Here is a 21,936-nt window from a genome sequence, read left to right on the forward strand (position 1 = left end):
TCACATGGTCCTGACACTTCCCTTCCCTTCCTTGACCTCTCTGTCTCTATTTCTGGTGATAGACTGTCCACCAATATTCATTACAAGCCTACCAACTCCCACAGCTACCTCGACTACAGCTCCTCACACCCCGCTTCCTGTAAGGACTCCATCCCATGCTCTCAATTCCTTCGCCTCTGTTGCATCTGTTCTGATGATGCCACTTTCAAAAACAGTTCCTCTGACATGTCTTCCTTCTTCCTTAACCGAGGTTTTTCACCCGCGGTGGTTGACAGGGCCCTCAACCGTGTCCAGCCCATCTCCCGCGCATCCGCCCTCACACCTTCCTCTCCCTCCCAGAACCATGATAGGGTCCTCCTTGTCCTCACTTATCACCCCATTAGCTTCTGCATTCAAAGGATCATCCTCCGCCATTTCCGCCAACTCCAGCATGATGCCACCACCAAACACATCTTCCCTTCACCCCCCACCGGGCGGCATTCCGCAGGGATCGTTCTCTCCGGGACACACTGGTCCACTCCTCCATCACCCCCTACACCTCAACCCCCTCCCATGGCACCTTCCCATGCAACCGCAGAAGGTGCAACACCTGCCCCTTTACTTCCCCTCTCCTCACCATCCAAGGACCCAAACACTCCTTTCAAGTGAAGCAGCATTTCACTTGCACTTCCCTCAATTTAGTCTACTGCATTCGCTACTCCCAATGCAGTTTCCTCTACATTGGAGAGACCAAACGCAGACTGGGTGACCGCTTTGCGGAACACCTTCGGTCTGTCCGCAAGCATGACCCAGACCTCCCTGTCGCTTGCCATTTCAACACTCCACCCTGCCCACATGTCCGTCCTTGGCCTGATGCAATGTTCCAATGAAGCTCAAAGCAAACTGGAGGAACAGCAACTCATCTTCCGACTAGGCACTTTACAGCCTTCCGGACTGAATATTGAGTTCAACAATTTTAGATCATGAACTCTCTCCTCCATCCCCACCGCCTTTCCAATCCCCCCCTTTTTCCAATAATTTATATAGATTTTTCTTTTCCCACCTTTTTCCATTATTTTTAAATGTATTTCTATCCATTGTTTTATCTCTACCTTTTAGTCTATTTTGATCCCTTCCCCCCACCCCACCCCCACTCGGGCTATCTGTACCTTGCTCATCCCGCTTTCTACCCTTAATGTCACCTATTAGCACATTCCTTAGGTAATATCACCACCTTCAACACCTCTTTGTCCTTTTGTCTATGACACCTTTTGGTTATCTCCACCTATCACTGGCCCTCTACCCAGCTCTACCTGTCCCTCCTTCCCTTAAACCAGCTTATATTTCACCTCTTTTCATTTTTTTCTTAGTTCTGTTGAAGAGTCATACAGACTCGAATCGATAACTGTGTTCCTCTCCGCAAATGCTCTCAGACCTGCTGAGTTTTTCCAGGTATTTTTATTTTTGTTTCAAATTACCACAACTTGCTTTGAATTAGCAGTTGTTGTAAAAGATTATGCATCTGAAGTGTAGCAGTCAGGTCATCAGATAGCACAGGTGAAGTAACCACTTCAGCAAGAGCTAAAATTGCTGATGCTCACCCATTTGCTAACTTTTCCAGGACTTCATATGTAATGGAAAGGAAATCCTCTGTTGCTTTCAATGGAGAAAAAAATCTAGCACAAGATTCAATGTTAGCTATTTGAAAGAACAATTTCCCAATAATGCAAGATAAAAGCAAAATACTGCGGATGCTAGAAATCTGAAACAAGAACAGAAAATGCTGGAAAAACTCAGCAAGTCTAGCAGCATCTGTGGAGAGAGAAACAGAGGGGAAAATTTTCGGGTCGGCGAGTGGGGGCGGGGCCCACTCACCGACGCGTAAAATGACGCTTGATGACGTCAGGCGGGTGTCCCGATGTCACCGCGCGTAATTTAGATTTTCAGTTTGGCAGGCGCGCAACCGACTCTGCTGTGCACCCGCCGAACAGTCAAAGGCCTATTAAAGCCATTTAAATATCAATTAAAACAATAACCTGAGCTGCCCATCGAACCTTAAGGCTAGCGAGTAGGCGAAGAGCCCAGGCGGCCTTCACATTTTTCATGAAACCCCATCCATGGGCGGGATGAGGTTTCATGAAGGGTTTATTAATTAAATTTTAAAATTTCAAACATTTGGTGAACAAGTCCTAGCTCATGTGGCGCTGTCACATGAGGGGACATGTCTAAATAATTTTTTCTGACTTTAATGAAATCTTACATCCCAAACTTAATCTCCCTGAGGCAGCTCTGTGCCTCAGGGAAATGTCTGTGCTCTTTTGCACGCAGGCCCTGGCTCATGGAATCCCCCCTGCCCAGGAAGCGCTCAGCGCTTCCGGGCGCACATCATGCTGAGCGGGCCTTAATTAGCCCGCCCACGTAAAATGCCAATCGGGTTCGCGCCCAACCCCACACAACCCCGACGGGAGGAAATCTCTGCCCAGAGTTAATGTTTCGAGTCCGTATGACCCTTCTTTGGAGCTGAAGAGAAGTGGCCAGCTCTGAAGAAGGGTCATACAGACTCAAAATATTAACCCTGTTTCTCTTTCCACTGATGCTGCTAGACCTGCTGAATTTTTTCCAGCATTTTCTGTTTTTGTCCCAATAATGCAAGTAGGAATAAGGGCCTACATTATTTTTCCAACATAAATATGATAGAGGAACAGGCGATGCATTTTCAAAGTTTCAAGAGATAATAAACAAATGAGACCATGGGCGAGAGGAAAAACACTGCATGTGGAGTATATCTTTACTTCAAAAATAACCATGACTACAAAGAATTCTATTACAGCACTAGCTTGAGCAAGCAGAAAAACAGTATAGACCATTAAGACTTGGGGGTAACCTATTCGGGATTACCAATATCATTCAGTAGCCAATCAAAAAAAAATTGTCTAAGGCACTTATAAAATCACTGGTTCCTGGACTTAGCACTAAGACTTCTTTTAAAAATACAGTTATGCTTTACTCCAATCCACTCTAAGGTGCAAGAAGGGCAGAGAATAGCTTTACCACAGCCATATTTTTGTTAGGCAAAAATTAAGGGTTACAGAACCAAATAGGTAGATGCAGTTAAGGTACTGCCATAATCTAACTGAATGGCAGAACAGGCTCATAGGGCCAAATTGCCTATTCCCATTCCAAGAGAGATTAGGTAAAAGGATTTAAAGCAATTTAGGTGAAATTGACTGCAATCAATTCCATTCTTATTAGCTTTTTTGCCTGTCTACTACCCCTTAAAATATGGTCAGGTTCATCATCTCCTTGGAGAGACAAAAAGCTATTGCTTCCATATAGCAACTTTTCACAAAGGAAAATGTCATGGGAGCAATGTTGAAAGAGACAGCTATGTTTCAGGATGTAAACACTAATGTAATAAATTCATAGGAATATCCAATGTGTGGAACTATAAACTAGATGTTTAGTGCTTAACCTAATTATATAACCTTCCTGGCAGAATGTCGAAAATATAATGGAATTGTACAATCTACTAACATTATAGTGGCACCCTGACTAAAAAAGCTGGATAGCAGCAATCAATAAGTTGAGCAAAAAAGTTGTGGTATTAAGTCCAGGTATTTGGATGCCCCTCATAAGGTACAGCTAACTTAAAAAAAAAGATAAGAATTTACATTCATAGGATTACATTGGTGGTATGGCACAGAAAGAAACCATTCAGCCCAACCAACCTATGTCGGTGTTTATGCTCCACTCAAGCCTGCTCCTATCTTTTCTCATTTGAATCTATCATAAAGTAAATGCGTTGGAAGCAGTTCAGAGAAGATTTACTAGATTAATACCTGGAATGCGCGGGTTGTCTTGAGGAAAGGCTGGACGGGCTAGGCTTGTATCCACTGGAGCTTAGAAGAGTAAGAGCCGATTTGATTGAAACATATAAGATCCTGAAGGGAATTGACATGGTGGATGTGGAAAGGATGTTTCCTGTTGTGGGAGAATCTAGAAATAGGGGTCACTGTTTTAAAAATAAGGGGTCACCCATGTAAGACAGAGATGAGGAAAATTTCTCTCAGGCAGTTGAAAGACTTCAGAATTCTCTTCCTCAAAGGGTGGTTGAGGCAGAGTCTTTGAACACCTTTAAGGCAGAGATAGATTGGTTCTTGATAAGTAAGGGGGTGAAAGGTTATCGGGGTAGGCAGGAATGTGGAGTTGAGGTTAAAATTAGATCAGCCATGATATTATTGAATGGTGGAGCAGGCTCGAGGGACCGAGTGCCCTACTCCTGCTCCTAATTTGAGTGTTTGTATGATCAGTTATTCTCTTCTCCCTCAAACGCTTGCTGAGCCTCCTGTTAAATCTATTAATATCATTCATTTTAACCACTCCCTGTAGTAGCGAGTTCCACATTCTTACCGCTCTTTGGGTAATGAAGTTTCTTCTGAATTCCCTATCAGATTTCTTGGTGACTATTTTGTACAAATGGTCTCTACTTCTGCTCTTCCCCGAAAGAAGAAGCATTCTTTCTATATCAAAAATCACTGATTTAATGAGCAGTTATTCTCAAACAAATGTAGAGTTTAGAAAATACTCAGTTATTTTGACAAGAAAAGGTTTAGCATGTGATTTGCCAGTAATTTACCAGAAAAATATTATAAACGTTATTTTGACTTTATTGAGATAAAAGTGAACAGAATCTCATGATTTGCACCCACATGCAAATTCAAAATTTAATTATTGGTGTTCCATTAAATTAACTTGAATCTGGGAATAGAAGCTTTGCTTTCCTCCCCCTTTGTGTAATTGATGATTCTTTAACCATTTATCCCACATCACGCCCCCATTTATATCATAGTTACAGAACGGTAGCAGTATAAATAAGCTTCCAGTACCAATGATATGAAAAGATGTTGCAGCATCTTACATCAGAAAAAACGCAAATATTGAGACATGGATCAAGACATTAAATTTTGTGATAAGACTACAAGGGGCCAGCACTGATGACCTGATGTAAATAAGACTGGAGTTTACCCGTGTGCATAATTTATGACATTTGTTCAAGCTAATAATGATTCTAATTTGTATGCTTGCATCATTTTCCAGAGATGCAAGGGTCCTGAAATATTGTGCTGAAAATATTAAATTCCTTCTCAGTATATGGGCATCACTGGCAAAATATTTATTGATCATCTCTCATTACCCTCAGGAAGCTTGTGGTGGGTCTTCTGTTTAAGCTGCTGTACCTCATGTGAAAATATTCTCAGCATTGCTGAAGTGGGAGTTCCAGGATTTTGACCCATTGATGACAAAGGAAAGGTAATATATGTCCAAGTTGAAATGGAACAAACATTGGAGATAATGATATTCCCATGCATCTGATGCCTTTTCCCTCTCATTTGTAGCCAAATTCATAAGACTACTACATACCAATGCAGTACTGTGCTTTAAATGGAACTAAGAAAGCTATACTATTTAACACTTTTTTCCAGGAGATAAGATGTATTGACTAAACAGCATCTCGGCCCATCACTGGTGGCTTTGCATCTCAATGATTAATTTATAATTTATTTATATACAAATAATAACTCCACATCTGCACACAAGGACTTATTTTGAAACTGTTTCTCTGCTTACCTTTGTCGTTGTGCATAATCAATTTCTATTTTAACCACAATTTCACCTGTTACATTTTTATGAGGTAGTAACATGGTTTCATTTGATAATAGCCTGCCTATCACTGTAATCCAGTAACTTTACTGAAAGTGATCATACAGGTATGGTATTTCCAATATTTGCAAAACTTAAGTAACTTTTAAGTAGAGTCTAATTAACTGTTTATTTCCAAAACCTCAATGCAGTGCTGCACAAAAGGAGGATTTTCCTCAATATCAGGTTTCTAATTCCAGCTCCTAAATTTGGTCATTTACCATCATCCAAGCTTGAATGACTAGCTGGCTAAATGATATTTCAGCTCAACAAAAAGGCACCTTAAACCTTCCTTCAGCAACAACGCCATTCAGAAAGGTTAACAACCTCAACTAAAAGGATTAGCGTAAACGTTTTATCCTTGATTCTTTTATTCATACCCCTACCCTTTTTCAAATGTATAAATCATCAGAAATTTGGTAATTCTATCTACAACGTGAATTATTTGAAAAAAAAGGTTGCTGAAGGCCTGTCACATTGGGTCTCAGTCTGAAAACGACAGCACCAATTGGGTATCGGCCGATCAGGAGGGCGCTCTAATTAGGCCAAGGGGGAATACACATCTTCATGATTCTGGGTGTTAATTCAATGATACTAAAATTAGTGAGTTTAGTAGCAGTTTAGCTTTGAATCACATAGCAAGGGTGGGCGGTAACTATGCTACTGTGAAACTGTCCTGCAATATAAATAGAATAGCTTCACAAGCAGGAGTTGATGACCTCTAAAATGCACTGTACAAGACACATCCACTTAGATGACTTAGCTTAAGATATAAATGCCCACAGAAACTTAAAGCCCATTCTATCTAAACGTCCAAATTATTTACTTCCCAAATAAACAGCATTTTAAGGAGTGGCCTTACTGTAGGTATTGATGTGTTGGAGTTCACTCTCCTCAGCCGTCGTTGCATTAAATCATATTCCATTTCATTGACCTCAGCCTTCAGTTTCTCCAGCTTTTGCTTTTCCAGGTTTAGCTCTTTTAGTAATCGCTCCATTCGAGCCCTCTGATGGAGCAATAACGCTAAGGACACATTGTAAAAAATCAGTCACAGAGCAGAAAAACTAATATCTAGTTCAGACGGACAAGCACTATAACTGCCACGAGGTAGAGAAACGGCCTTGGTTAAACCAAGCTATTTTCCATAAGTATTCTCTTCTCCCCACAATCAAACTGCAGAAAACAAAATGATCCTTCTGTCAGTGACTCAGAAACATCCAGAATAACAAGTATATCCAAGATACAAATGTCCTTTGTACATTCAAGGGTTGCTATAAAAATAAATGTCAAAGGTTCACTATGCGTAGAGAAAATAATTTACTTTCAGCAGATTATTCATAACCCTCTTTACTGACAGCACAGATAAGCATCAGTGTCACAAAGGTGCAAAGACAGCAATTCTTGCCAATGAAGTCTACAGTGGGTTTATAAAATGATTAAGACTTATCCATTCCCATAGGAATATATTGTAAACCATCACATATATACTACAATAATAATTTTAACTCTATAATCTCGGAGGCATTGCATTCTGTTAAACTCTTTACAATAATATTCCTGAAACTAGGCCATATGTTTAACTGTTCACTACAATTAACTTTGCAAAGCCATCAAATCTGTTCAAATTATAATTTGTGATTTACAAAATAAAGTGATATACTTTAATATGAAAACCCCATTTTAACACTAATCATCTAATTTGTGTCTGAATTTCTGATCCCATATTTCAGATATTGAAGTAATATTGATTCCTTCAAAAAATTCATGAATGGCATATATATACAGCTTACTGTAACTTACTTTAGAAATCATCAGAAAATTAGCGTTATGATCAGGAAACAAAGCACAGAATTTGATGCATTATAACCTAGCCAAGTAGTTAAACAATGTGTAGTCAATGAAGTATAGAATCATAGAAGGATGTAGCACAGAAAGAGGCCATTCAGCCTATCATGCCTGCACTGTCTGTTCAATAGAACTTTCCTATTAGTCTCATTCCCCTGCTCTTTCCCCATAGCCCTGTAAATATTCTCCCTCTACAAATTACCCAATTTTGAATGTTGCTATTGAATATGCTTTTCCCACCCTTTCAGGCAGTACACAATGACAACAACTTGCTATGTTAAAAAAAATGTTTCCGCACGTCCGCAAATGGAGTGCAGCTGAGCTAACTTGAGTGAAGACTTGGAGTTTGGGGTTGGAGAGGAACTTGCAGTGGAGGGACAGGGTCCAGAGATTTTGGTCCATGTAGGTACCAATGCCATAGGCAGGATGAGGAAGGAAGCTCTGCATTGTCAATTTGAGATGCTCGGCACCAAATTAAGAAGCAGAACCTCAAAGGTAATAATTTCTGGATAATTACCTGAGCCACATGCAAATTGGCATAGGACAAATAAGATTAGAGAAATGAATGCATGGCTCAAAGACTGGTGTGGGAGAAGTGGGTTCCGGTTTGTGGAGCATTGGTACCAGTATAGTAATGGCAAAGTGGGATCTGTACTGTTGGGACGGTCTATACCTGAACTGTGCTGGGGCTGGTGTCCTTGCGAGCCGCATAACTATGGAAGTAGAGAGGATTTTGAACTGAATAGTGGTGGCAAGTGATCAAATTTGGGAAGATGTGGTAAACCAAAGAGTAAGAGAGACAGGTATTAATATGGGAAATGATAAAACAGACTGCGACAGGAAGGGACAGAAAGTACAAATCTAAGAGTAAATCAGCAGATAGACTAGATGCTACAAAAATAATAACAAGACAAACTAAAGGCTCTGTATCTAAATGCACATAGCATTCAAAACAAAACAGATGAGCTGATAGTACTTATTTATTTCTATTTGCGCTATCTGATAGCCATTACAGGGATACGGCTATAGTATCACAGATTGGGACCAGAATATTGAAGGTTACATGACATTTAGGAAGGACAGGAAGTTAGGAAAAAGGTGGAAGGGTGGCTCTGTTCATGAATGATGGTATTAGCACATTAGAGAGGGATGACTTAAGTTCAGGAAACCAGGATGTAGAAGCAGTTTGGGTTGAGATGAGAAATTATAAAGGCATGAAGTCACTTGTGGGAGTGGTGTACAGGCCCCATAACTGTAACTACACAGTAGGGCAGAGTATAGAAGATAATGGGAGCTTGCCAGAAAGGTACAGCAATAATCATGTGGATTTTAATCTACATATAGACTGGAAAAATCAGATGGGCAAAGGTAGCGTAGATGAGAAGTTCATACGAACATACAACCAAGGAGCAAGAGTAGGCCATTCAGCCCCTCACACCTGCTCCGTCGTTTAATAAGGTCACGGCTGACCTGATATTAACTTGAAGTCAGCATCCCACCTAGTCCCGATAACCTATCCCTTGCTTACCAAGAATCTATCCACCTCTGCCTTAAAAATATTCAAAGGCTCTACTTCCACCACCTTTTCAGGGAGAGAATTATAAGACTCACGACCCTCTGGGTGAAATAAATTCGCCCCATCTGTGTTTTAAATGGGTAACCCCTTATTTTTAAACAGTGACCCCCTAGTTCTAGATTTTTCCACAAGAGGAAACATCCTCTTCACATCCACCCTGTCAAGACCTCTCAGGATCTGACATGTTTCAATCAAGTCGCCTCTTACTGTTCTAAACTCTAGTGATACCAACATAGTCTGTCCAACTTTTCCTCATAAGACAACCCAGCCATTCCAGGTATTAGTATTCTCTGGTAAACCTTCTCTGAACTGCTTCCAATGCATTTACATCCTTCCTTAAATATGGTGACCAATACTGTGCACAGTACTCCAAATGTGGTCTCACTAGTGCCCTGTGCAACTGAAGCATAGCTTCCCTACTTTAGTATTCAATCCCCCACGCAATAAATTATAACATTCTACTAGCTTTCCAACCACCTGCTATACTTGCACACTAGCCTTTTGTGATTCATGCACTAGGGCACCCATATCTCTCTGCACCTCAGAGTTCTGCAATCTCTCGCCATTTAGATAATATGCTTCTCTTTAATTCTTCCTGCAACAATGGACAATTTCACATTTTCCAACAATATACTCCATTTGCCAGATCTTTGCCCACTCACTTAACCTCTTTTAAAGCCTTCTTGTGTCTTCTTCACAACTTACTTTCTCACTTATCTTTGTGTCATCAGCAAATTTAGCAATCATCCCTTCATCCAAGTCATTTATATAAATTGGAAACATTTGAGGTCCCAGTACTGACCCCTGTGGCACACCACTCATTACATCTTGCCAACCTGAAAAAGACCCATTTGTGCCTACTCTCTGATTTCTGTTAGCCAGCCAATCTTCTATCCATGCCAATATGTTACCCCCTATACTATGGGATAGTTTCTTAGAACAGCATGTTCTGGAACAAACCAGACAGCAGGCTATACTAGACCTGGTACTGAGCAATGAGATTACTTGATAACCTCATAGTGAAGGCACCCCTAGGGAGCAGCAATCATAATATGATTGAATTTTACATTTGTTTTGAGGGGGAAACAAGTGCGTCCAAGACTAGCATTTTAAACTTAAATAAGGTCAATAATGAGGGCATGAAAGCAGAGCTAGCTAAAGTGAACTGACAAATCAGGTTGAGGGATAGGTCAATAGAGGTTTGGTGTCAGACAGTTAAAGGGATATTTTAGAAAACACAGAATAGATCCGTCCCAATAAGAAAGGAAAATTCCAAGGGGAGGGCTTACCATCCGGGGTTAACTAAAAAAGTTAAAGACAGTATCAAACTTAAAGAAAAAACATATAATTATGCAAAGACAGGTGGCAGGTCAAAAGATTAGAATATATAAAGAACAGCAAAGAATGACAAAAGTGTTAATGAGGAGGGAGAAATGAGTGTGTCCAAGACTAGTATTTTAAACTTAAATAAGAGCAATTATGAGGGCATGAGAGCAGAGCTAGCTAAAGTGAGCTGGCAAAAGAGGGTAAGGGATAGATCAGTAGAGGTTCAGTGGCAGACATTTAAAAGGATATTTCAGAATACACAGAACATGTACATTCCAATGAGAAAGAAAAATTCCAAAAGGAGGGCCCACTATCTGTGGTTAACTAAAAAAGTTAAAGACAGTATCAAACTTAAAGAAAAAACATATAATTATGCAAAGACAGGTGGCAGTCAGAAGATTAGAAAGAATATAAAGAACAGCAACAAATGGCAAAGGGATTAATAAGGAGGGAAAAGTTAGAGTACGAGAGAAAGCTAGCTAGTAATATAAAGACGGATAGTAAGAGTTTCTGTAGATATTTAAGTAAGAAAAGTTAACAAAATGAGCATTGGTCCTATAGAGAGTGCATCTGGGGAATTGATAATGGAAAGTAGGGAGATGTCGGATGAATTAAACAGCGATTTTGCTTCAATCTTCACTATGGAGGACACAAGTAACATCCTGAAATAGCAGTAAATCAGGAAATGGAAGGAGGGAGGAACTCAGGAAAATTACAATCACCAAGGAGGTGGTATTGAGCAATTTATTGGGGCTGCGGGCTGACAAATCCTCAGGTTGGGATGAACTTCACCCTAAGGTCTTGAAAGAAGTGTCCAGTGAGATAGTTGATGCATTGGCTTTAATTTTCCAAAATTCCCTAAATTTGGGGGTGATTCCATTAGATTGGAATATAGCAAATGTAATTCCTTTATTCAAAAAGGGAGGGAGACAGAAAGCAGGAAACTACAGGCCAGTTAGCCTAACATCTGTCATAGGTAAAATGTTAGAAGCTATTAGTAAAGATGTTATAGCAGGGCACTTAGAAACATTCAAGGCGATCAGGCAGGGTCAACATGGTTTTGTAAAAGGGAAATCATGCTTAACAATTTATTGGAGTTCTTTGAAAGAGTCACATATGCTGTGGATAAAGAGGAACCGGTGGATATATTGAACCTGGATTTCCAAAAGGCATTTGATAAAGAGCCACATCAAAGGCTGTTGCGGAAAGAAAAGCTCATGGTATGGGGGTAACATATTGGCATGGATAGAAGATTGGCTAGCTAAAAGGAAGCAGAGAGTTGGCATAAATGGGTCTTTTTCTGGTTGAGAGGATGTGACGAGTGGTGTGCCACAGGGGCCTCAACTTTTCACAATTTTTATAAATGACTTGAAGGGGCCGAAGCAATGTTGCTAAATTTGCTGACGACACAAAGATAGGAAGGAAAGTAAATTGTGGAGAGGACATACGGAGGCTACAAAGGGACATAGATAGGTTAAGTGAGTGGGCAAAGATCTGGCAAATGGAGTATAATGTGGGCAAATGTGAAATTGTTCATTTTGGTAGGAAGAAGGTGTTCCACAAAGCGGTCACCCAGTCTGCGTTTGGTCTCTCCAATGTAGACTGGGTGACCGCCTTGCGGAACACCTTCGGTCTGTCCGCAAGCATGACCCAGACCTCCCTGTCGCTTGCCATTTCAACACTCCACCCTGCTCTCATGCCCACATGTCCGTCCTTGGCCTGCTGCATTGTTCCAGTGAGGCTCAAAGCAAACTGGAGGAACAGCACCTCATCTTCCGACTAGGCACTTTACAGCCTTCCGGACTGAATATTGAGTTCAACAATTTTAGATCATGAACTCTCTCCTCCATCCCTACCCCCTTTCTGATCCCCCTTTTTCCCAATAATTTATATAGATTTTTCTTTTCCCACCTATTTCCATTATTTTTAAATGTATTTCCATCCATTGTTTTATCTCTACCTTTTCGCCTATTTCGATCCCTTCCCCCCACCCAACCCCCACTCAGGCTATCTGTACCTTGCTCGTCCTGCTTTCTACCCTTAATGTCACCTAATATCACCACCTTCAACACCTCTTTGTCCTTTTGTCTATGACACCTTTTGGTTATCTCCACCTATCACTGGCCCTCTACCCAGCTCTACCTGTCCCACCCCCCCTTAAACCAGCTTATATTTCACCTCTTTTCTATTTTTCCTTAGTTCTGTTGAAGAGTCATACAGACTCGAAATGTTAACTGTATTCCTCTCCGCAGATGCTGTCAGACCTGCTGAGTTTTTCCAGGTGTTTTTGTTTTGGATTTCCAGCATCTGCAGTTTTTTGCTTTTATCTTAGATGTTATGCTTCAGTTGTACAGGACATTGGTGAGACCACATCTAGAGTACTGTGCACAGCACTCGTCTCCTTATTTAAGGAAAGATGCAAGTGCGTTAGAAGCAGTGCAGAGAAGGCTTACTAGGCTAATACCAGGAATGGGCAGGTCGGCTTATAAGGAGAGGTTGGATAGGTTAGGCTTGTATCCACTGGAACTTAGAAGAGTAAGAGGTGACTTCACTGAAACCTTTTAAGATCCTGAGGGGTCTTGACAGGGTGGGTGTGGAGAGGATGTTTCCTCTCGTAGGACAATCTCAGCCTAGGGGTCATTGTTTAAAAATAAGGGGTCGCTCATTTAAGACAGGGATGAGAAGAATTTTTTTCTCTCAGAAGGTCTTTGGGACTCTTCCTGAAAAGGCAGTGTTAGCAGGGCCCTTGAATATTTTTAAGGCAAAGCAAGATAGATTCTTGATTAACAAGGGGGTGAACGGTTATCAGGAGTAGGCAGGAATGTGGGGTTGAGGTTACAATCGGATCAGCCATGGTTTTATTGAATGACAGGGCAGGCTTGAGGAGCCGAGTCGCCTAATCCTGTTCTTAATTCGTATGTTCATGTCACCTCTATTATACAACAAAAGTTATGTCTTCCTAAAATACAGTCATGGTATTTTAATCCACAGGGTTTATTTTTCCTTCGTTTTCAAGCAATTTCTTTTTAAATCAAACTACAAATTTAGGACCTCTCAAATTTCAGAAATTTTACCCATTGAACAGCTATGCAAGCCAATGCAATTTGCTAAAGGAGCTGTATGCTTCAATTCTGGTTAAACTAAAAGAGGTTCTAAGCACTTTCTAAAAAAAATAACCTTGGGTTGTTAATGGATCCCGGGGTATTTCAGCTGAATCCGTATTCAAAATCTACAGTATTGGCATGACATAAGCAATTTTAAAAGAAAATAGTACAATTATATAGCCAAGATCTGGGTTAATAAATGGAGTTTTAATGATTCACACTGGCATAAAGTTAGATACAATTGCTTCTTTTTGGTGATGTAGGGTGCATGACTGTCAAGTGAAACATTTTGTTCTATAACAAGAGTAGCGATCCCAACTTCCACATCTGTAATCTTAAACAAAGCGCAATGCAGTACAGACAAATTGTATAAAAATCAAATTTATTCTACAAAAAAAAATCTATTTACTTATAATTTTGACACTCAAAGAGTTGGCTTTTTCCTCAACAAATGGAACAAATTCTGTGTCACCCATGAACAATTGAAAGCACACAGAATGGTTTAAAAGGCGGGGGTGAGGTGAAGTGAGGTGCCTAAAGTTCAGAATTATATAGCTACAACCTTAACTTTTGCTTCAGTAGAATAAAAAGTTGAAATTCAAAAGCCAGGGACTTTCAGGGGGTGGGGGTCAGCCTAAAACAGAACATAAGACAGGGAATAGGAAGGGACTCTATGATCAAGCAAACTCATTCTTCCAAACAATACACATTTCCTCCAATTTTGTGCTTTTGTGATTTCTTATTCTGCAATCACAGCCAAATAATCTTTGTTCAAAATTATTCACATTCATTTTAAATAAATAAATTAGATCTCCTGTTCAATCTTTTCTTCAGCAATAACAAGCTCAACTCTGCCATCTTATATAAAGCTCCAGAATAGCCCTTGTTTACTTTCTCTGATCTCTGTCCAATGTATTAATTTTCTTTTGAAGGTGAAGGCCGGGTGCCAAACTTGCTGTGCCAGATGTTAAAATTATTCACTTCAACATAAAACAAATGGGATCCCAACGGCCAAGTTGAAGGAAGTTATACTAAAATTTGTTGACAAGGTTAGATTGCAAATATTGCAGGCAATCTTCAGCAACCTCTCTTCAAAAAACCACCTGATGGCTTTTAGGTAAGGATATCAAAGGATATGGGACGATGGAAAATAAATGGAGTTGAGGTACAGATCAGCCACGACCTGATTCAATAGCAGAGCTGGCTCAAGGAGTTGAAATGGCCTACTGTTCATATTCTATATATAATTTTCTCAAGACAAAATCAGGTAACCACATAACAGCAGTTTAGTCAATGCTTGAACACAAACTGTGAATTAAATTTGGACCCAAACTCATTTTTAAAGAACAATCTAACATTTTGCCCTTACATTGAACTAAGTTACATAATGCAATTGAGTAACAAAGTGGAGAAAAAAATCTTTTAGTCCACAACAAGCTTATGAATTTTATTTCCAATTTAAAGTAAGAGGAACTATAAAAACTGATAGTGGCAGCACGTATCCAAAGAATCTTAAATTGCATTGCCTCATCTTTCATACATGGTGAAAACTGTATGAGACATAATGCCAAATTTAACCTGTGCTCTTGCAATACAATGTATAAAAATAACAAACTTTGAGACAATGTACTATACCTTGAGTGTAAGCATAGTCATCTGACCCTGAACTCGACTTTCGCCGCTGCTCCTCATTTCGTTTGTTGACACTAGATCCTGTTACTGCTGATATTGGTTGTATAGGTTCAGGGGCTCCAGGATGCTCTCCATGGCAATCAACTAAATTCAAGATGCTCCCAGGGTCAAAAGTAGGCGATGCCACACCTCGTGAAATTGAAGGCGGTCTGTTTGGGGAAACTGTAATTTTGAAGGTGTATTTAGTATTTGGCTGAGTTACAACCACACGAGGAGAGTTCACTTGGTTACTGCCAGCAGTTGTGGACCTAGGTCGTGATGGTTGATGGTGAATATACGTGGGTGGTACACTATACACTGGCTGCGGTTGAACCACACTCATTTGTCCCGACATTCCTCTTGACGGTGAGCTAGATGGTGAATTGGTGGCAATATAAAGCGTAGGCTGACTCCGTAAAGCAGGTTGACTGCTTACAGGGGATGAACTTCGTGTAATGCTGGCACCAGATCTTTGGGGCGTTTCCAATTTGATTTCTATCTGGTTTTTCATAGGACCTTTAGACAATCCAGACACAGAATAAGGGATGTAGGATAATGATTGACTGCCCTGTTGTGGATAATTCTGTGGAGGCTGGTACGGGAGATGCGTCATTGTAGGAGAACTAATAGGCATGAAGACATGGGAAGTCTGATGACCTTGTTGGTTGGCTTGTACCTGATGTTGTGGAGAGCTGTAGGGCGAGCTGAACTGTGATGGAGGTGGTGATCGAAATGCTTGCTGAGGAAGCTGAGGCTGCTTGGGAGAATACTGAGAAGGCTGATAAGTCTGCTGTGGTTGATAAACAGGTGGAGGATGATGATTATACTGTGGAAGAGGGCACTGGCTCGAAGTCCAAGCTGTGTTCTGAGGAGTCTGTCGCCCAGATGCTGGCCTAATGTAAATAGAATTACCAATCCCATAGGGAGTACTCTGCATCTGTGATGGACCACCATGTATGTGCAAAGCAGTAGGAGCAGTCTGACCAGATGGCACATTCTGTGACAAGGTTACGGTGATAGGGTTCATGGTGTACCGAGGTATGGGCTGATATGTTGGAGAAAGACCTTGCATAGGCGATGCATTCATGCTTGGTTGAAGGGAAGTTGGCTGTTGAGATGGTGGGGGAGGCGTACCTGTATTTCGTCCCTGGTCACTTACAAAGAAAGGGTTGTAGCCAGATGGATTAGCTACAATTGCAGGGGCAGAATGTGGCTCCTGTATTAGTCGCACAAGTTGTTTACCACCTCCACGTTGAGGGTCAATGTGGCCATCACTTGTGCTATGGACCAGCGTTCGACCCCCATTGATTTGACCACCATCCCCTGCCTGGTATGTTGCTGGAGGCTGGATACCCAGATTAATCTGCAGCATGTGGTTCCTGCTCATTCTGGCGTCATCGGGGCTGTGGAACTCCCCATAAAGGTATTTGTTGCTCTCTTGGGCAAGAGCCAAACAACAGGCTTCCAGATTATTGTTATTCTTAATTTAAAAAGAGAAATTTTAAAAATTAATGTTAAGTTATGATGGCATTATTGAAGCTTACATAGTAACATGTGGACAGTTTCAAACATGCACAATTTTAATACGAATCCAATGTACAAGAGGAAAATATTTATCAAACAATGTAATAAGTTTAAAATCACGTGGGGTTTAAAAGTACTATACAATGCCATGATGGGGAAGAATTATTCTTTTTGACTAAGAAAAAGCAAAGAAAAGTTGAGTATTGTGAAATGAGGAGTGGGCTTGTGGTGAAGTATTTTCAATAGCCTAGTCATTTAAAGACAGTACAGATGAGGCATGAAGAAACAAAAAAGCCATTTGTCCTTGCACACAAGAGTGACATACGCAAATACCAGTTAGAGAAGTCAAAGAAAGTGGGCTGGTGGAGGAGGGCAGATTGCCTGCTATTGGAAGTTATATGTCAAATATAACTGAAGGGCTCACACTACTTGTTGCTGGGGATTGTCTTAAATCCAAGTTTACCAATACCCAAAGAATACAGGAATATACCAAAGTACACTCTTAATAGGCATCAACATTGTAATTCATGTGTCTTATGCACTTCTCAAACTTTTCTTTTCTAAAGGCTGTGCCTAAGGAAAACAAATGACAGCTAACCTTGATGCCTTATTCTAAAAACCATTCCTCACATTTAATACAAGCAGTACTAGTAGACTGTTCAACCTCAGAGACCATCACAGTCAAGTCCTATCTCAGTATACACTTTACAAAATGGGTTCACTAGAAAGTAATGAGTAGTAAGAACCCTGCACATTTTTCTCCTCTTGCCCAGTAGGAATCAAACCTGGAACCTTAATCTATATTGTTCAAGTATCTTCCCATGAGGTGCATTTCTTCATTGCACCATTGGGAAGCACCACCTCTGCAAAGGAATCGGAATGGAGCACTAGGTCATATCCTCTCTTATAGCATGTTCAACTTACAATAACTCAGGTTAGAAGAAAATCTAATATAACTCTTGAACCATAACTGTATGAAACAATGTAAAGTCCAATGCTGGCCTGTAAATCATAGCAACACCATGTTTTGGCTCCTATCAAAAATGTGCAAGACGATATTCTGGTGCACAAAACAATTACAAATCATTTTCTAAATTGTTTCCATTTAACAAATCAAAATTTATTTTCTTCATGCTTTGCACTTTATCCCTGCAGTGTATCAGTGTTACTGTATAATATTTCAAAATGCAAAATTTGGACTATGGTGGCGAGAGGTATACATATGTGATTCAATCAAATTGAAGCAGTCCAGATGACAACGCAGAGTTTTTAGCTCCTCAGACCTAGATTCCAATTATTCCAGAATGATTGATCAGCACAATCAACACGAAGGAAGAAGTTTATTCTAAGGTAAAATGAGTATGGGGAACTTTCATTCAAACTCTGTTATATTCACGATTCCACGCACAAAATACATTCTGTATGAAACTGGAGGTTTTACTCAGAGGACATTAGGGTGTGCAATTAGAAAATACCACACTGGTGGAGTACTTGGTCTTACTTAAGGCTGAAGTTTACTTATTGGGGGGGTGGGATTTTAAAACTGCATCTAGCCGAAACTGTGCTAATCAGAAATATGTGATGTTGCAAAAAGGAAAACAAATTTAATCTCTCCCAATACCAGAGTTCTTAACACCAAGATCAGTACAAAATTCCCCCTTCCCCCACAGGAGGGCACAATAAACTATGCACCAGATGTACATACATGTTCTTCTACTCTGTGAAGGATTAGTCACAATGAACTTCCGTAACACATGATCACAAGTGCAATATCCCACATTAATCCTGAGATATATTGTGAAATTTCCTAGTACCAGAAGCACTCTCAATAAATCAATATGGTCAACCTTCAAACTTAACTATATTTAGGGCCAGAATTTTCCCCCCATCGAGGGGGTTGTGCGGGGGCAGGCGCAAACCTGATTAGCGCCCCCGATCAGGAACGCGCTGCCATTGGCCCGCCCATCATGACGCGCACCCAGAAGCGCTGAGCGGTCCCTGTGCGGGCAGGGGGGGATTCGCTGAGTAGTTCCCTGCGCTCTTTCACGCATGTGCGCAAAAGAGCGTAGAGATCTCCCTGAGGCACCTTTTAAATAAAGGGTTTTAAAACTTCTGAAACATGTCCCCTCATGTGACAGTGTCACATGAGCTGGGACATCTTAATGAAATTTTGGAAAACATTTTCCTGATTTTTTTTTAAACACTTCATGAAACCTCATCCCGCCCGTGGATGAGGTTCAATGAAATATGCGAAGGCCGCCTGGACTCTTCGCCTGCCCGCCAACCTTAAGGTTGGACGGGCAGCTCGTTTAAATGCTTTAATTACTTTTTAATAGGCCTCTGACAGTTTGGCGGGCACGCCGAACTGAAAACCTAAATGATGTGCGATGACATTGGGGTGCCTGCCCGACGTCACCATGCGTCATTTTACATGTCGGCTCGCCAACGAGAAAATGCTGCCCTAGGTTTTCAATTCTTATAGCTTTGATATACAAAATTACATTTCTTCAAAGCATCTCTGAAGGATTACTTAATCATAGAAAGACATTTGCACACAAGCCTAATGAACACACCTACAGCATCATGCCATAGTTATTAATTGTAGCCTTCTTACTACACAGACTACAGTTTTGCAATCGCACAATGTACTCCCATATATAAACCATTTTCTTGTAGCTAGTGGTCACTAAATTCAAGTATTTTCTTCAAATTCAATAACACCAACAAAAAAATGCTTTGTCTAGTATCAGTGTCTTGTAATGGCAACACTAGCATGGATTTTAGCCCGAGGGGATTCATGCAATGGGTGGAAGAGGGGGTGGCTTCGCTGCTTTGGGATCAGGAAATCCAGAAGAATGGATTTTCCTAAACATCCAGCAGTTTTTAAGTCCAGGATGTTTTAAAATTATTTTTGTTGGTTTCCTACCTGCAGGAAGCCTGAATGACTGGCTGGAGGTCAGTCAGGAAGGGAAGCCTACAGCACAAGTCCACAACTGGGAAGAGCAGATAGGTCTAGTGGTGGTCGTGTGGGGATAGGAATGGGGTTGCATGCAATCATTGGTGGGGAAGTGGAGTGATTTACTGGGAAGCTTATTGGACCTGAAGGAAACACTCATCCTCCTGGCCCACAAGCAGGGCTGCAAAGGCAGTTCCCTCGATTTCAGCCCTTCTCACTGCCTTTCATTTTCCAGCTTTACCGGGCCCTGGGAAACCCGACCAACTTGAGTCAAAGAATAGAGTGACTATTAAAGTGAAGGTATGCAACTTCATTACAATGTTTAAACGATAGACCCACCTCCTGTGAACAGATTGGTTGCTTGCCCTTCCCTCATCCTGTCTCCATTAAAATCAGATGTGTACGGGTTTGGTGTCGGTTTCAGATTTTTGAATTTTAATTGCTGAACCGATCACAACAAACCCTTTTTGGCGGTTAAGATTCAGTCCACAGTTCTCAAATTAAGTATCCAAAGAAACTAAAAGAGTAATGTGTTTACAGTTACTTCTGTTATATTGTTTTTGTATAATTTGTTTAAGGCTATGGACACTATCTCAGTGATTGTTCAACAAGCTGAAGGTACAATGCTTATTCCAATACATGCTCAGCACTCTGTGGGAAACATAAGTGCATAAGAAAAGTCTAAGATCAGAATAGGCTATTGGAATCAATTGAAGCTCATTCTCTAGCGTTCCACCACTGAATCCAACTGCATTTGAACTCCAACTCAACTGCCTCCATATTCTATATGGAGGCTACCCAAATCTATATAATGCCCAATATTCAAAAATATGTTTTTCCATTTATATACCCTGCTCCAACTTTGAAACTATCATCTGGGATATTTTACCTGCATTACTTAATTTTTCATAAACTTGGATAAAATCCCCATTTAATTGTCTTCTCACCAGACTGTAAAATGTTTCTTCAACTTGTATTTATAGGAAATTCCCCTTATAATATCCTCCTGAATGCATGTGAAACTTTGCTGCAGCATTGGGACAAAACCTAGAAGCAACATTCTAAGACAGGTCTTGCCAGTGAATTGTAAAACTTTAGAGTAGCTTCTACTAACTTGTATTCTACAGTTCTTGCTATATATCTAGCATTTTTTAAAAAAAACTCCTTTTGACAGCGTTTGACAGCTTTGGTCCAAACATGAAAAAAAGAGCTGACTCAAGAGGTGGGGCGAGAGCAACTGTCCTTGATGTCAAGGCAGCATTTGACCGACTGTGATATCAAGGAGCTGTAGCAAAACTGGAGTCAATGAGAATTGGAGAAAATTCTCCGCTGGCTGGAGTCATACCTAGCACAAAGGAAGATGGTTGTGGTGGTTGGAGGTCGATCATCTCAGTCTCAGGACATCACTGCAGGAGTTCGTCAGGACAGTGTCCGAGCCCATCTATCTTCAGCTGCTTCAATGACCTTCCCTCCATCATAAGGTCAGAGGTGAGCATGTTCACCTATGATTGCCCAATGTTCAGCACAATTCACGACTCCTCAGGCACTGAAGGAGTCTGTGTCCATATGTAGCAAGACCTGGACAGCATTCAAGCTTGGGCTAATAAGTGGTAAGTGTCATTTACACTACATAAGGGCCAGGTGATGACCATCTCCAACAAGAGAGAATCTAACCATCACTAACATGACATTCGATGGCATTACCATTGCTGAATCCCCCACTATCAACATCCTGGGGGGTTACCATTGACCAGAAACTGAACTGGACTAACCATAGAGATACTGTGGCTACAAGAGTAGGTCAGAGGGCGGGATTCTGCAACAGCTAACTCACCTCCTGACTCCCCAAAGCCTGTCCACCATCTACAAAGCACAAGTCAAGAGTGTGATGCAATACTCTACACTTGACTGGATGAATGCAGTCCCAACAAAACTCAAGCAGCTCGGCACGATCTAGGACAAAGCAGTCTGCTTGATTGGCAACTCATCCACCACCTTAAACATTCACTCCCTCCACTACTGATGCACAGTCCAGCAGTGTGTACCATTTACAAGATGCACTGCAGTAATTCACCAAGGCTCCTTTGACAGCACCTTCCAAACCTGTGACCTCTATCACCTAGAAGGACAAGGGCAGCAGGTGCATGGGAACACCACCACCAGCAAGTTCCCCTCCAAGCCACACACCATTTTGACTTGCAACTAGACCACCATTCCTTCTTCAATGTCGCTGGGTCAAAATCCTGGAATTCCCT

At 40.9% G+C, this 21,936-nt stretch overlaps 1 protein-coding gene across 9 annotated transcripts in view; it reads right to left on the reverse strand.

Moving 5' to 3' along the window:
• The window catches only part of tab3 (TGF-beta activated kinase 1 (MAP3K7) binding protein 3), a 130,166-nt gene that overhangs the window by 46,343 nt on the left and 61,887 nt on the right, over positions 1 to 21,936 (reverse strand). For all 9 annotated transcript variants that reach the window (XM_078559835.1, XM_078559838.1, XM_078559843.1 and 6 more), the window contains exons 3-4: positions 15,166 to 16,681; positions 6,542 to 6,702 (exon numbers count right to left, since the gene is read on the reverse strand). In XM_078559835.1, the coding sequence (XP_078415961.1) occupies positions 6,542 to 6,702; positions 15,166 to 16,681 (1,677 nt within the window). The remainder of the gene's footprint in view (positions 1 to 6,541; positions 6,703 to 15,165; positions 16,682 to 21,936) is intronic.

This window comes from Cetorhinus maximus, chromosome 16 (assembly GCF_964194155.1).
Source record: "Cetorhinus maximus chromosome 16, sCetMax3.hap1.1, whole genome shotgun sequence".
In the NCBI taxonomy this organism is placed as follows: Eukaryota; Metazoa; Chordata; class Chondrichthyes; order Lamniformes; family Cetorhinidae; genus Cetorhinus; species Cetorhinus maximus.